Here is a 15965-nt window from a genome sequence, read left to right on the forward strand (position 1 = left end):
TAAAATACAGTCTTAAATAGTTCTTAAATATTACAAAAAAATTCCATCCAAAGCGTTTTTTTAAAAAGAAAAAAGAAAAAAAAAGAAATCTGAAAAACAAGAACTGCTCAGACACTCGGTTGATCACTTTTTGCCAAAACCAAACTGTTTTTTTTTTCCTGTGTATTCTCGTCAATGTCTGTTTGTTGTCACTCATGAGACAGCAGACAGTACCCCGCCCCCACCTCCACCCCCTGGTGTGACATAATGTGACATATTTTCAATTGAAAAAAATTCAATTTTAAGTCCAAAATATAAGACTTAATAAAAACCTGTGTGTGAATTCTTTAATATAAAGTCAAATAAGTCAAATTGAGATTAATTTTAAGTAGTGATCTTCAAATATAAAGTCTGATTAAGGGTCGAAATTGCTTCATGTATATATGTGAAAGGTCAGGGGGGTCATCTCAGAGTGAACTCTCCTCGTGCAGGCGAACCTGCATTGCATCCACAGTCTGTACTGTTTCAACGCGTTGAGCTGCATTTGTCGGTGGTTCTGGTGGCCAGTACTTATAAAGGGGTCAAGTCAATGCCGAGCTGGACATAGTCTGGTCCGGGTTGTAAACAGGCAATCAGAGCATCGTCCTCGGGTCTGAGCCTCTGAAAGTGTCCTCGTCGTCCGAATCCGACGTCGGCACGTCGCTGGACGGCGTGTGCAGGTGGTTGGGCCCCCCGCTCCCCTGGCACACGTACCACTCGTTCAGGTTGGTGACCTGCGGGGAGAGGTTCGCCGAGCGGCTCCGGTGCGCCTCGGAGCCCGGCGAGAGATTGTGCTCGGCCACCAGGGTGTTCGTGGAGGAGATGTAGGCGACGTTGGCGGAGGAGGGGGGCGGCGGCGGGGACTTGCAGTGCACCTTCATGTGTTTCCGCAGGGAGCTCGGGTGCGTGTAGGACTTGTCGCAGCCCCGCACCTTGCAGTAGTAGGGCTTGTCACTCGTGTGGACGTGAGAGTGCTTCTTGCGGTCGCTGCTGTTGGCGAACTTTCTATCGCAGCCGTCAAACTCGCACTTGAAGGGTTTTTCTCCTTTGGACAAACGAGAAACGCACACAGTCATCATTGTGGGTCTGAAAGCTGCCAGAACAAACCCAGAAAAAAATGAACGCTGGAGCTACTGCAACACAACTTGTCAGCGTTAAGTCTTAAAGATAAGCTACTCTTCCGCCACGGAATGCCTATCCGCTGCTTCACACCCACTTATCTCAACATATAAGCTTCATTCCTCTGTTGAACACGTGTAACATCGCCTCCAGGCCTTCTGGTTTTCCATGTTTGCATGTGGCTGGGAGAAGGGTGGGGGGAAGGCACTCAGGAGACCACCAGGAGACGCTTGTGTAATGTCGCACAGCATTTTCTTCCTTTTTTTTTTTTTTTTTTTTTTTTTTTGCTTTTTTTCCTGAGGCACAAGTTCTTCTGTGTGCAATTTAAAACTATTTAAAGCTGGACTTATATTTTATACTCTTTTTGATCAGTATCAAGTTTTACCTGATTATGTCCCTAGCAGCCGGAAAGCGTTGGTTCATGTCAATAAAAAAAAAAATATATATATATTTTAAATTATGACACTATTGTGAAATAGTAACATCGTTATCCGCAAAAGCTTAAAAAATATCACAAAAGATAAAAAAACAAAAAAAACAAAACAAACAAAAAAACTCTAAAGGTAAGGACAGAAAATGCCCCGTAGGAAGGGTATTTTAATCTATTAAAAATTAATATATAAACAAAATAAGATCACTAGTTGAAAGTTAATCTAAAAAAAGAATTCTATAAAGTTGACTGGAGAGGAAAAAAAGAAAAAATCTATCTGGGAAAAAAAAATAAAAGAAATGAAGACAAAATTGGTACAAAGAAGTTATTTAGTAAAAAAGATCATCTTGAAAAGAGAGAGAGAGAAAAACAGCAATGATGTTAAACTCCTAAAGCAATTGGGAGTCACTTAGTGGAAAGTTAGTCTGGGGGAAAAAAAACAACAAAACTTTAAAACTGTCCACTTGGACGGTACAGGAATAGACCATTAGTTGAGGGATTATCTCCAACACAAACAGCAGCATAAGAACAACAACAAAACCTCCGAGGATAAGCATAGAAATGTCACTTAGAAAAGGAATCTTAAAAATGTAAAAACAACAATAAACAGCTTTTGCAGAGTCCTCTTCGTTACGCAGTTGTTTTTATCTGACTGCAGACCCAAACACATCACAAGTAGAACACACTATTCTCGCGATGTTTACCATAATGTCTACCCTCCCTGCTGTCTTTAAAAAGGGCATCACATCCTGATCACCTCATATATATATATATATATATATATATATATATATATATATATATATATATATATATATATATATATATATATATATATATATATATATTTGATCTCCGTACAGAAGAACTATTCATAACAAACGCCATGTAAAGCATGTTTAAAAGAGAAACTGTCCAATTCTTATCCAAAATTATCTCATCAGGTCAACTCAGTCATATGAACTGCTTTGCATTCAGTTGCATGCACTCTATTTGGATCCTAGTCTATCTCAACTGCTATGGCGTAAAGCGTCCTACGCCCGAGGACAATTACATTTACGCGTGCAGTAGTATGTACGTAAGCACGTTTTACAAATCATATGCGCTAATCCTTTCACGCCTCCTCCGGGCGCCTGGACCAGTGAGCCGGAAAAAAAAAGTTAATATTAAAGAAGAGACGTAATTAATGTTTACTTCTCTGCAATTACTTTTTCTCTCTTTTTTGCGTTAAATGTTTTACTTCCATTTGTGCGCAATTACGCACGAACACAACCGTTTGTTTAGGGAGGTGAACAAACAGTGCAAATGTTCAGCGATCACGTTTTTTTTTTGTTTTTGTTTTTTTTTTCTTCCCCTCGAGGTTTTGGACGCAGAAAAGCATGCCTTACAGACCTGTGTGCGTTCTCTTGTGGATCTTGAGGTTTTCCGACCTGGCGAACACTTTCCCGCATCCTGGGAACGGACAAGGGAAGGGCTTCTCTCCGGTGTGAACTCGGATGTGGTTGATCAGTTTGTACTTCGCCTTGAAAGCCTTCCCCTCCCGCGGACATTCCTCCCAGAAGCAGACGTGCGTGCTCTGCTCGGGTCCGCCGACGTGCTCCACCGTGACGTGGTTGACCAGCTCGTGCATGGTGCTGTAGGTCTTCGAGCAGGGCTTCTTCTGGCTCTGCTCCTGGTCGATCCACTTGCAGATGAGCTCCTGCTTGATGGGCTGCCGCATGTATCTCAGAAACGCCCCCGCGGCTCCGTGAGGAGCGGCTGCTGCGGCGGCGATGTTGACGTTGAGGTTCATGGAGTTGTAGCTGTGCAGGGAGGACGCGCCATAGTGTTCCGGCCTGTGCCCGAAGTGCTCCGGCCTGCCGTAGATGTCCCCCGGTAGACCCAGGCGCATCTGCCCGTTGAGGGCATGGTGGTGGTGGGCGCCTGGGGACGCCTGCTCGTGGAGTCCAGTGAAAAGTGAATGGGCCCCACTTTCCGCGTGCCCGTAAGCACCTGTTGGCGAGATGAACATGCCATGGTGATGAGGGGAGGAGGCGGAACTATGCTGGTCGCCAAGTGCATGCATAGCAGAGGCTGAGAGTTCTCTCCTGAGGATGAAGTCCCTGCTGCTTGAGTAGCCTGAGTGGGGGTGAGCCACGGGGAAACCCACTGTGGTCTGAGCAGGAGTGAAAGATGCCGCGGTCTGGGCTTCGGGATGGCTCTGAATGTGCTGAGACGGGCTAAGTTTGAGAGCATTTGTCTGTGCCATGTGCTCGGGTCCAAATGGAGTGAGTGCCACTCCGGGGTCGTTGCCCAGCTCCCCAGGGTGGAGGTGGGCATGGTGGGAGAGAGGGTGATGCCCCCCTAGCCCCGGGAAGCCTGTCATATTCTGATGAGGAAGGGGCTGAGTTGCTGCCAAATCCGCTAATCTTATCGCCGGGTTCCTCTTGCTTAAAGGGGGTTCCATAACTTACACACACAAGTCCATCCGCGCTCACCGCAGCTGCGTTTGCGCTCTAAAACATGAGGAAAATATGTACATAAGGGTTCTATAAGTTCTTTTGTCCGGCTTCTAACTCTGCTTGCTCCTTTCCCCACTCTGTCCTCAAGCGATTGGCAGAACATACAACAGTTGGAGGACACAGTGGGGAATACAGTTTAGAAATGGCACTGCGGGTATTGGACGGATTTCGGTGACTGGCAGTTAGGAGAACGAAGCGATTGGCTGTCGTTCAGCGCAGGGGCTCAGCAGGGTTCCGCCCCCTCACTCTCTTTATCGCTGTTGACTCCAAAAAGTTGTACTCACAAAGTTACCGAGCGGATCTGGTTTGTGCGTCTCTCTCTCTCTCTCTCTCTCTCTCTCTCTCTCTCTCTCTCTCTCTCTCTCTCTCTCTCGCCCCCCCCTCTCTCTCTTCATCTGTGTGTGTGTGCGTGCGTGTGTGTGTGTGTGTGTGTGTGTGTGTGTGTGTGTGTGTGTGTGTGTGTGTGTGTGTGTTACTGACGCTGGTGCGTGTGTGGATGACCGAAATATCAGTTTACGCGACAAGTGCAGTCCAGTTCACCCCGAGAGCTGGTGTTTCCAAATGCCTCACTAATATTCTACCAAATAAATAAATAAATAAATAAATAAATAAATAAACCAGATGCTTATTTTTGTATAAGATGAGAAGACCACAACTAGACTGAAGAAGAGAGAGGGAAATACGCACACACACCAGGGGTGCTTTTTTTTTTTTTTTTTTTTAAAGAAAAATCTATTTAATATTCAGAAATTTGGGTAAACAAGATCTGCCAAAAAATAAAAATGAATAAAAATAAAAACATAGAAGATGACCATTGCGCACGAGTGGAAAAATACACAATATATATAAACATTACAAGACAATCTACGGTATAAAATGACAGTGATAAATAAATAAATAAATAAATAAATAAATAAAATGCGTGCACAGGGACAAAAAATACAAATGACAAAGTTACATATGATTCAGTAGAAAATAAATTTTCTACTAAACACTCCAGGTTTTGTTATTCTTAACCGGATGTTATTAATATCCTCAATATCCTAGTTTTTGCTCGTCAACTGCAATCACGTGTGAATCTGGGGTTACTTAATCTGCCTTTCATCACACGGAAGTAAGTAAAACCACACAACTACGCTACTATAAATTTAATGACTCTTTTTTTATATCTTCACCCAATCATCAATTTCCATTGCCTCCGAAAAAAAAATCTTGTCCTATTTAACCCTGTGCATCTTTTGTAAAAGTTTTTAATTAAATGTTTTTATTTACTTCCTCAACTCCAACTTGTACTGTGACGCTACACGTACCTGTTTTAGACGATCATGTTCTCCTATCACAGATGTGTTATTTGTCCTTCCTTCTGAACTACAGTAACACACCTTAAAACTGTTGATCCCTGGGTTGCAAATGGCGGTTTGTGTGCAGCAATAAAACTGCAAAATGCACCAAAAGTGTTTTTGTCCCCCCCACCCTGTCAGTAGATTATTTCAAATTCATAATTTTATATTTAAAAAAATGTTTGACTCAATTCAAACTTACTACAATGGCACCACAGGCTGAAAATGATTGATGAACTTTGTAATTAGCTCCTCTGATAAATATATATTTATGTGTATCTTTGGATATAAATAAATAAATAAATAAATAAATAAATAAATAAATAAATAGTTACAAGGGTCATTTAACTTCACTTCAATAGTGACTCTCATTTAATTTGGTATTTTATCCTATAATTTTAAAGTTCCAAAAATAAATAAATAAATAAATAAAATTACACCCTTTTGTACGAGCTGTTATGTAGTTAAAAAAAAATACATTCTGTCAGCTCCAAAAGAGCGCTTTGCTTCATGGGAGCCCATTAAACACACAGGAGCAGCTGGAGCGCATTGTTTATGATTTTTCTGCAAGCTTTGCTTCCCAAGCCCCAATAAATGTAGACGTGATCCATAAACACACTTAAAAAAAAAATCTGATTTTGGTTATAAAATTCGTCACTGGACTTGCTGGGCGATTTACGCACACAAGTTTTGGTTTATGCATGACTGCACGCTGGGGTAGAATTTCCTCTTTTTTTTCGAGCAGAAATTAAGGCATAAATGTTTGCGTTTTGAGTTAATAACTGTTTACTTATAGTTCCTCTATCACCTTAAAAGCTGACGATATCTCAGACTCAGTAAGAAGAATAAGGATTGAGGGTGAGGAGAGGGGGGGGGCATCAGAGACCCTCTCTTTCCCTCTAAAACAAAGACGCTTTGTCATAAACTGGGTTATTTTACAAAAAGGAGTCAAGGGGCGGCATATGTGGTCTTAACGGGTCAAAGGTCAAACATCCATGAAACGCAAGGTCGCCGAAGCCACACAAGTAACCTTCCAGCGTGTCAACATATTGATACTGTCGGGCCAACAGAGAGGAGGAACGTTCCTTGTAGTAACGCAGCCGGAGCGCCCCTTATGTGATCAAGATTGCAGGTTTTATTGATGGCGTTTCCCCCCGCACGCAGTGCTGAGGCTGTCACTGCGTTCCGTGAGCTCTCACTTCCCATTTTGACTCACATTTCCAGTGATTTATGGTACTACATCTGCAGAACGGCTCTCAATGTGTAATATAGTGCCTCTAATAACCTGTTGAAATACTGCTCTTTGGGGGGATTTTGCAATGGGCCAGACCCTCTTTTTTTTCCCCCTTCTTCTCCTTTATTTTCCTTCAGCTAGAAGAGAGCTGCAGTCTTCCCCTATTGATTTTTTTTCCCTTTTTCTTCTTTTTTTTAATTTTCTTTATGCCTTTCTCTCTATCTGGGGAATGCTCCCTGGTTTTCCCACAAAAATAAAGAACTTCTTATAGGGGTCGGCAGACGTGACTTTGAACTTGGATCAGCTCCTGCGTTTCCTGTGGTGCGGGTTGAAATAGACTCGGGAGAATGGCGCACACACAGCGGCCCCAGCCTCCCGCCGTTAACTTCGAGCCAGGAGACACACAATTTTTAAGAAGAAAAAAAAAGTAAAAAAAAAAAAAAAAAACTTTCCCTAGGCTTTCGCAGTTATTTGTCGCCCAGAGTCCGTAGAGTCAAGACTGACTGAGGGCTCCTCTGTGGTGAACGGGACAAGGGAGCCTACGTGGATTTTTATGTGGTGAAAATGTAAGTAAACTTCCTTTTTGGCTTTGGGGAGCGAATGAGCAGCTGTGATGTATGGCGTGTGTGTTAACCGTTTCGGCTCAGACTGAGTGGAAAGTTGCCAGGAAAACACGGGCATAAGAAGGAGAAGAAGAAAAAAAAATGTCTGAACGTATTTTTCAGCCAGATTTCAGGATGAAACTAAAAACAATCTAAATACGACACGTTTCATCCAAAAAAAAAAAGGAAAAAAAAAACAGCCTCAGATTTACAGACCACCGAGGACTCACTTTGATCCGTTTGCTGTTCACCACCACGAACATGCAACTTCATTTGGTGTGGTGGCTGCCGGGAACCGCAGAGGGAGCAGCAGAAGCAGCCCTCTGCAGAACCATTAACATTAAAGCGCCAGCAACAAGCACCGGCGGTTTGTGGGGTGAAAACTGGAGAACCACGACCGGATCCAGTTGTGGTCGTTTGGGGGGAAACCACCGAAACCCACATGGAGCCGCACATTTATGCTTTGTCAACTGAGTCTATCTGCAGCGGCGAGCCCCTCAGCATTATGATGCCACCACCATGATGATGGTGGCGGCTGTGAGTTAAGGGTCAAACTTCAAATATGGTGTCATCTAGTATAGGTCCTTTGGATGAGGTTGATGGGGTTGTGAGTCCGTTTGCAAATGTTTATGTGACTATATGTTCTAATATGTTGTGTTAGAAAAGTTTCGTTTGTTTAGACCACGAAGTTCAACTCTGGTTTCATCAGACAGCTGCTGCTTTTAAGATTTAAAGGAGTTTTACCTATAACTTTATAATGTGCTGGTTTGTGTTGGATTGAAATTCCAATAAAATCTATCTATCTATCTATCTATCTATCTATCTATCTATCTATCTATCTATCTATCTATCTATCTATCTATCTATCTATCTATCTATCTATCTATCTATCTATCTATCTATTGACGTTGTGTGACATGTGACTTGCTAAACTTTGAATACATTTAGAAATACACAAAGCTGCTGCGCCAGATTTTGGCAGGATTAATCAAGTAAATCACTATTTTCCTATCTAACAAATTATCATTCACTGCCATGACCAGCGTAACACCCTGAAAATATCAACAATAACAAGACAAAAAAAAAAAAAAGAAATAAAAAAGACGCGCTCTCTTCTCCCTTGTCGTGATTCCTCTAAGCCTGCTCAAAAGAAACATGGGTTTGGGGGACAAGGGGGGGAGAGAGAAAATCTTCAACCCTAAAAAGTAGGCGGTAATCGTTTGCTTGGAAAAATGGCGTCGCGCTATTAAGTCGCCAGAGCTCTACCTGCCATTGGAGGGGCACCTGGGATTGATGAGGCGCGGTGGCCAATGAGACTGCGCGGAAAGAGAGAACGGGCTCCAGTTAAAGGGGGCGGAAGAGGAGGTAGAGCCAGTCCACGGAGAAACAGGGACCCTCCGCCGATAAAGCGCTCACTCCGAGCCAGAGACATAAATCCGTGCCCAAACTGGACCGCGGTGAATGTTTTTTTTTTCCTTTTCTTTTTTTTTTTTAAAGTCTTGAGATGCTTCAACCACTCTCGCTCGTCGTGCGCAGAAGACGTCTAATAAGATAATTGTTTTGATCGAACAGTATTTTTCTTCTTCTTCTTAGTTCCACTAAAGCACAGCCAGGAGGAGAGGACACAAGGGAATCCTTCACTTTCGTTTGGATTTTTCGATCCCATGTAAATTAGATTTTTTTCCCCCCCTTGTTAGTTAAATTGAAATCTTTTAGTTATGCGCGGAGAAGCGCTTTTGATTCACGCCTGATATGGTGTTTCCAAAGCTGGAAGTTGCATCGTTGCGTGTCAACATTTGATCTTTTTTTTCACCTTCTTTCTTCTTACTGTAATAATAAAAAAGGACATCTGCGCTGGTTTCGTAAAGTAAATTAAATTAAAAACAAAATGTTACTTGATGCTGGCCACCAGTTCCCCGGACTGGGAGTGGGTACGTTCGCCAGGCATCACTCTGCGAGCGAGATGCAGGACAGAGACTTGAGTTTGGCGCAGAACAGCTTTGTAGACTCCGCACACATGGGTGCGTTCAAGCTGAACCACGATCTCTCCCCGGGACAGAGCTCTGCCTTCACCACTCAGGCGCCGGGCTATCCCGCTGCGGCTCTGGGGGCCCACGCCGCCCATGTCACGTCGTACGCGAGCTCCCCTTTCAACTCCACCAGGGACTTTCTCTTTCGCAGCCGCGGCTTTGGAGAATCCTCTCCGGCGAGCGGCCAGCACGCTATTTTTGGCCCCACTGCGGGGTCCCTTCATCACTCCCACACAGACACTCAGAGCCACATTCTCTTCCCCGGGATCCACGACCAGCACGGCTCCCACGGCTCCCCGAACGTCCTGAACGGCCAGATGAGGCTCGGACTGCCGGGTGAAGTTTTCGGGCGCTCCGAGCAGTACCACCAGGTCTCCAGCCCGAGGACCGACCCGTACTCGGCCGCGCAGCTCCACAACCAGTACGGCTCCATGAATATGAACATGGGCATGAACATGGCAGCCCACCACCACCATCACCCCGGTGCCTTTTTCCGCTACATGAGGCAGCAGTGCATCAAGCAGGAGCTCATCTGCAAGTGGATCGACCCGGAGCAGCTGAGCAACCCCAAGAAGTGCTGCAACAAAACTTTCAGCACCATGCACGAGCTGGTCACGCACGTCTCCGTGGAGCACGTCGGCGGGCCGGAGCAGACCAACCACATCTGCTTTTGGGAGGACTGCTCCCGGGAGAGCAAGCCGTTCAAGGCGAAATACAAACTGGTGAACCACATTCGGGTGCACACGGGGGAGAAGCCCTTCCCGTGCCCCTTCCCCGGCTGCGGCAAGGTCTTCGCCCGCTCGGAAAACTTGAAGATCCACAAGAGAACGCACACAGGTAGGCCCCTAATTTTATCCACGGCGCGAAGGGGGTGAGGGGGAGGAGTGGGGGGGGATCTTAGATTTAAAAATAGTGCCTCTGGGAATTACCTGTAAATTGATTTAGACAATTAGGATTTGTGTAATTGTTATTGGCCTGCATGTGCTGTTATTTTTTCCCCCCATGACATCCTAACCGCGTCTTGTCCACAGAAACTCACAATAGAATCTGATTAAGAGCGAGTATTTTACGGCTACTAAAGTAGATTTGGAACCGAAGCGGCTATCATTCGTTTTTAACCATTGAACGTGCTCTCTTTGGACTCCTTTATAACTATTCTATCGGATGTTAAAGCAGGTCCCCCTCCCCACCACCCTCTTCTCTCCACCTCCTCCCGGTCGCACCGAATGCTTCCGAACTGGTGCTGTTTACTTTTTATTTAACGTCCAGTAGAAATGGGTCAGTGAGAACAGTGGGAGCGCTTTGCGTGCGCAGCTGAGCAGCCCGGGCCGGCGTAGTAAATCGCATCAGCTCGTTCATGAACGCGCTTTAATAGCGCTTATCTCCTCCGCTGCGCTCCTCTCCCCGTTGCATCGCGTTTTATCTGGGCTTTATTAATTAAATATTTCGATCTCGACTCGTGCATCTCGTTGTTGCGGATCGCAGCAGCAGCAGCAGGAGGAAAGCCTTTTGTTTGCGCCCCTTCTGATATGAGCTGAGGTGCTAGACTGGGCCATTATCAGCCACTTTTTTTCTCTCTCTCTCTCTTTTTTTTAACCGCATTTGAACGCATTTTCTTGGGGGGAGGGGGGATACATGAAATTGATCACGTGCTAATTAGATTTTTATTGTCTTCGCACCAAATGGTATGCCTCCAGTGTAAAGGCCCAATCGACAACGGCCTTCCCACCCCCCAAACCTCCCCCTTTCTAAATCACTATGCGCATTATTTAGGCTAAATAAGTCTTCCAACTCATCCCCTCCTCCTCCTCCTTTATCCACACTCGTTTTAAAATCAGCTGCCTAAACTTTAAACACCACTGCTAGAAAGAGAGAGAGAGAAAGTGAGTGAGAGAGAGAGAGAGAGCTGGGGGCGGAGGGATTGAATTTTTACGCACAAATCTTGTTGTTTTACTTACATCAATGCAACACCTAAGGCGATTACATTAAGAAAAAAAAAAGACATTTGAGTCATATGTATATCTGGTTGTTGTTGTTTTTCTTCTGCAGGAGAGAAACCTTTCCAGTGCGAGTTCGAAGGATGTGACAGAAGATTCGCGAACAGCAGTGACCGAAAGAAACACATGCACGTCCACACGTCGGACAAGCCATATCTGTGCAAAATGTGCGACAAGTCCTACACACACCCCAGCTCACTACGAAAACACATGAAGGTAAATAATATCTGGCTTATGGAACAGTGTGTGTGTGTGTGTGTGTGTGTGTGTGTGTGTGTGTGTGTGTGTGTGCTATGATGTCAATGATCAAATCTCTGGTTGTGTCTCAGATTTTGCATCATAATAACTGAGACTTTTGTCAGCTGTTTGCAAATGCCAACATCTGCCTGTTTTTGTTCTTGTTTGTGTTTTGTTTTTGTTTTTTTTTTTATCTTCAAATGCTTGATTCTTCTTCTCTCATCGACCAGGTCCACGAGTCCACTCCATCTGCGTCAGACTCATCGCCAGCTGCAAGCTCCGGTTACGAATCGTCCACACCCCCGGGCCTGGTGTCCCCCACCACCGAGACCCAAAGCAACACCACCCTGTCCCCAGCCTCAGCTGTGCACAACACCACCAGCCACAGTGGCCTGTCCTCCAATTTCAGTGAATGGTATGTGTAGGACTGAGCTCGACAAAAAACAACAACAGCAAGCCACACACACTTCACAGCACTGGGGCATTCCACCGGATATACTTTTTATTTGGACACACACACACACACATAAAAAAACAAACAAACAAAAAAAACATTTATTTTGTATGTCATTGTCCACCAGGCAGGATGATGATGATGACCAACAGAGTAAAATGTGTATTATAAATAAACCGTAGAAGGGTGTGTTTCATACTGTAAATAGGAACTTAAAAGGAGAGGAAAGAAAAAAAAGAAAAAAAATCCACGTTCCCATTTGGTTGTGGTAGTTTTGTCAAGTCTTTTGGTGTATAGATGTTCCTTCAGATAGCTGTTTCTCTAACTGGAATCTTAGTGCACATATTACCATTAAAACCTGTACAATACTGTTGAATATTGTGATCCTGAGGCAAACTGATTGTACTATACTAAAACATCTATAAACTGGAGAGAGTGCCAAAGTTAACCTTCTAACTCCAACAGACCACAATAACCATGATCGTGAATGTATATTTTAGTTTGCTGGGGCTTAACTTGTGATGTTTTGTGCTTTGCAAGTTTGAATTGTGAAGAAGAAGAAGAAGAAGAAGAAAAAAAGAGAAAACACTATCTGGAAAGATTGTGAGGTCAAATAAACGTTGTGTCGTTTTTTCAATTTATTTTTATGTTTTGTTTTTTTGTTTTGTTTTTTTTTTGTTCTCTACCCACACACCCTTTCCTTTTTTATTGTTTTTGTTGTAAATATCAGCTGCCATATTTATCCATTTGTAATTAAATTATGGTATTTACTTGCTACAGATGAAACAGTATTTATAAAAAGAATGTTTCTTTACTTATAAATATGTACAATGACGAGCTACGAACACGGGCAGTTGTTTCGTTCTGTGCTAATTTTTGTTCAAAGTTTTAAGAGGTGTTTCCTTCCTTTAATTGTGATAAGAATTTTACTGCTTACAAATATAATAAAAAGGTGTTGCAAGTGCTTAATAATCCTTTTGTCATCTTTTGTTTTTTTGTTGCTGTTGTTAATGTCGCTGGCTGCTGGTGTTTTGGTGTCTGAGCTGCATGGTGTTTGGCATCTACCTTTGGAATGGATTAGGGCCTTCCAGAAATGCTTGAGGTTTCAATTCTAATATTCAGGTTTGCATCATGTGTGCTTCTTGGGGTGCATGCTCTTTCAAATCCAACTCATACAGAGAAAAAAATATATATATATATATAATTTGCAATCATTTTAAATGCAACCAACCTGACAGCAGTCAGCAAACACTTGTGGATGCTGGTTAGTTTTTGTTTTACCGAGCCAGTAAAGTTTCAGCTATAGCGGGTTGATTTAAAAAATTCAGCTCCTTATAAATAAAACCTCCACATCATAGTGCACTGGATCTTTGATGGGAACCAGTCATGAACTTGAACTTGAATGAGCTCAGTCGTTTGTGTGTGTGTGTGTGTGTGTGTGTGTGTGTGTGTTTTATTTTTTTTTTTTCTGGCCTGTGTAGCAGATTGTCCTCGAACCAGCTGACTTTGATTGTGCTGCGCTAATAAGTAGGATCAAAATGTACTGCGCATAGTTGCGTCTGAATGGGGGCTGGATGGTTGGACTGGAGTTAAATTAACCTGAACTGCATTTGGCTAAATTGGATTCTCTATTGCTGCTTATGGATTCCATGTTGGTAGAGTTCTCATGGAGTCGCATCTGCTGCAGTCGCGATTTAAGTCATCGAAGTGAATTAAACCTGTTGGTTTAACTTTCTTTTTTCCTTCCAAACTTCATATTATTAATTCTGCTTCGGGGCTTTTTTTTTTTTAGGTGTGTGTGTGTGTATCTATGCGCGTGTGTGTGTGTGCGCGCGTGTGTATGTGTGTGTTTTAGCTGCTGTGATTCAGCATAATTGCAAAGCAACACGTTCTTTTTTTTCTTTTATTCGAACAGATGGCGCTTTACAAAGTGGTCAAAGTAGGCCGAAATTAAGACTATAAATAGGAGGAGGATGGAAATAACCTTTTGTCGCGTTGATGCCGTTTTGTTTGATGTTTTATCGCACGCTTCTGTAGGAATAAGTGGTTTGCATTCTTGTTGAGCACGCAGACTTGGGGGACTTGTTATCCGTTGCGGGCCGGTTCTCTGCAGCACCACCAGCAGCAGCAGCAAGTGGCACTCTGCCTCACGGAGATGCTTGACTGCAGGCGACGCTGTCTCTTGTTGTACAAGCTGCTCACATTACTTGGCTCACGGAGCGCATGTATAGTAAATAAAAACGGGTTGGTGGTATCTCCAGGGAAGATGCTCTGATCTCAACGAAAATCTCAGAAGCCACTAAAAATGCCGTAGCACGTGCCTTATTATTATTATTATTATTATTATTATTATTATTATTATTATTATTATTATTATTATTTTATTTTCCAGTCAAAATCCAATTTTTCTTCCTTCTGTTTTATTATTTTTCTCCAAATTTTCTGTTTTGATTTTTTTTAAAAAGAAGCAGAAAATGCGTAACTTAAACAATTATTCGCAAGAGGCGCACGTATGAAATATCGGTTTGTATGCAAAAACAATTTTATATATATATATATATATATATTCGCCTCCTTTAGTGGCTGGCCCGCTGACCTCCTCGGCTGAGCAAAGGTATGACCCGTGGAGAGTGGGAAAGGTCAGCTCCACAACAGTGCGTCGATGTCGGTTCCTGTTCGGCTCCTGCTGCGCTGATATTGATCCGCAGAGAAAGGAAGCGCTTTTTTTTGTTTCCTTATACTTCTCACTGCTCTTTGTACGCGGTTGTTTGTACTGTAAGGATGCCATACTGTAAATAATGAAGAAACCACTGCCTCATTGGGCCAGCTGCGATTTTCCAGCCTCAGTTCAAAGTTAGATTCTAGAGATCATGTAAGGTCATTTGAGAGTTCCGGTCGGGCTTAATTAGTGAACAAAAAATAATAAATTAAAGTTTAGGGGTATTTTTATTTCTAAGATTGCACAACTAAATAAATGCAATTAAACAAAAAATAAGATTATAAAAAGTTTTAAAAGTTTCTTAACATTTTGCTATATGAGCGAAATATTCATTTAATTAAACTCAGAAGCTTAAATGGTTTTTAAACTATGTGCGATTGTATACAAACAAACAAACCAAAAAATAATAATAATAATAATAATAAAAAAACGATCATCCAGATTGTTTGCAATTTTTATGATTCATGTCAAAATATGACAGATGCGTTCAGCGAGACCAGCGGGAAAGAACGATGAAACGCAATTTAATCACTGCCACATGTGCCACTGCGTGCGCACCTATCATACGTCAGAGGCGATGAGTGTTGCGGCTGCCTAATGTGGGTGACGGAGGGGAAGCAGGAGACGTTGGGCTGTCACAGACCCTAATATCACAGGAACATATTGATGATCATCTTGACAGGAGCAGGGTTGGTTCACATATCCATTTCTTGAATGTGGTACTTTTGTGTGTGTGTGTGTGTGTATAACACCATGTAACCATGGAGACTTGTTGGTTTGCGCACGTGTCAGTCGTTCGTCAATTTGCTCATCAAGTACACAGACACGTCTGCGTGACGTGGCGCTTTTATCAACTTTTACGCGTGTTTAAAAGGATAATCAAGTTATTGTGATTTATTACTCTGACTTTTTCCCTTGTGTTAATTATGAATGGATGTAAAAATAAATAAATAAATAAAATAAAATACAAGTTAAGCAGCATGAAGAGGCAAAAGTCCAAACACGCATGAATTCGTTCGCTTTTATGCGCCAAGGTCAACCAGATGATTTTATAGCTTCAGTATTTTGAAACTTGCCATGATGTCTCGTTTTAATATGCGAAGTCTTCAGTCATAGGTTTATCGTGTCCGCCTATTTAGAAATGAAACCTTTGCCTTTTTAAGCATGTGGCACGTTAACGTGTTCACTCAAAAGGTATACAGTAAGGGAATGAGCGACAGTTTGTGGCACGGAAGACTAAATCTGACGTTTTATCTTGTGAAAATAAAATAAAAAGTTTCGGCC

General features: G+C 42.8%; 2 protein-coding genes across 2 annotated transcripts; one reads left to right on the plus strand and one right to left on the minus strand.

Moving 5' to 3' along the window:
• Positions 1 to 446: 446 nt before the first annotated feature.
• On the minus strand, positions 447 to 4537 carry zic5 (Zic family zinc finger 5). The gene is made up of 2 exons (XM_014970583.2): positions 2960 to 4537; positions 447 to 1063 (listed from the first exon to the last, which is right to left on the minus strand). The coding sequence occupies exons 1-2, from the start codon at positions 4011 to 4013 to the stop codon at positions 612 to 614; spliced, it is 1506 nt and encodes a 501-aa protein (XP_014826069.1). The 5' UTR covers positions 4014 to 4537; the 3' UTR covers positions 447 to 611.
• Positions 4538 to 8021: 3484 nt separating this feature from the next.
• Positions 8022 to 12548, plus strand: zic2a (zic family member 2 (odd-paired homolog, Drosophila), a). The gene is made up of 3 exons (XM_014970585.2): positions 8022 to 10111; positions 11324 to 11487; positions 11739 to 12548. Exons 1-3 carry the CDS (start codon positions 9133 to 9135, stop codon positions 11931 to 11933), a joined length of 1338 nt encoding a protein of 445 aa, XP_014826071.1. The 5' UTR covers positions 8022 to 9132; the 3' UTR covers positions 11934 to 12548.
• Positions 12549 to 15965: the final 3417 nt, after the last annotated feature.

The sequence above is a fragment of the Poecilia mexicana genome, unplaced genomic scaffold (genome assembly GCF_051168715.1).
Source record: "Poecilia mexicana isolate PSO_F unplaced genomic scaffold, ASM5116871v1 scaffold_2, whole genome shotgun sequence".
NCBI classification, from domain to species: domain Eukaryota; kingdom Metazoa; phylum Chordata; class Actinopteri; order Cyprinodontiformes; family Poeciliidae; genus Poecilia; species Poecilia mexicana.

Excerpts from the sequence above, each read along its gene's own strand:
- zic2a (XM_014970585.2), top strand. The coding sequence starts at position 9,133 with ATGTTACTTGATGCTGGCCACCAGTTCCCCGGACTGGGAGTGGGTACG. Across the intron at positions 10,112-11,323 it reads CCACAAGAGAACGCACACAG|GAGAGAAACCTTTCCAGTGC; the intron begins GTAGGCCCCTAA and ends TTTCTTCTGCAG. Across the intron at positions 11,488-11,738 it reads CACTACGAAAACACATGAAG|GTCCACGAGTCCACTCCATC; the intron begins GTAAATAATATC and ends CTCATCGACCAG.
- zic5 (XM_014970583.2), bottom strand. The coding sequence starts at position 4,013 with ATGGAACCCCCTTTAAGCAAGAGGAACCCGGCGATAAGATTAGCGGAT. Across the intron at positions 1,064-2,959 it reads CCACAAGAGAACGCACACAG|GAGAAAAACCCTTCAAGTGC; the intron begins GTCTGTAAGGCA and ends GTTTGTCCAAAG.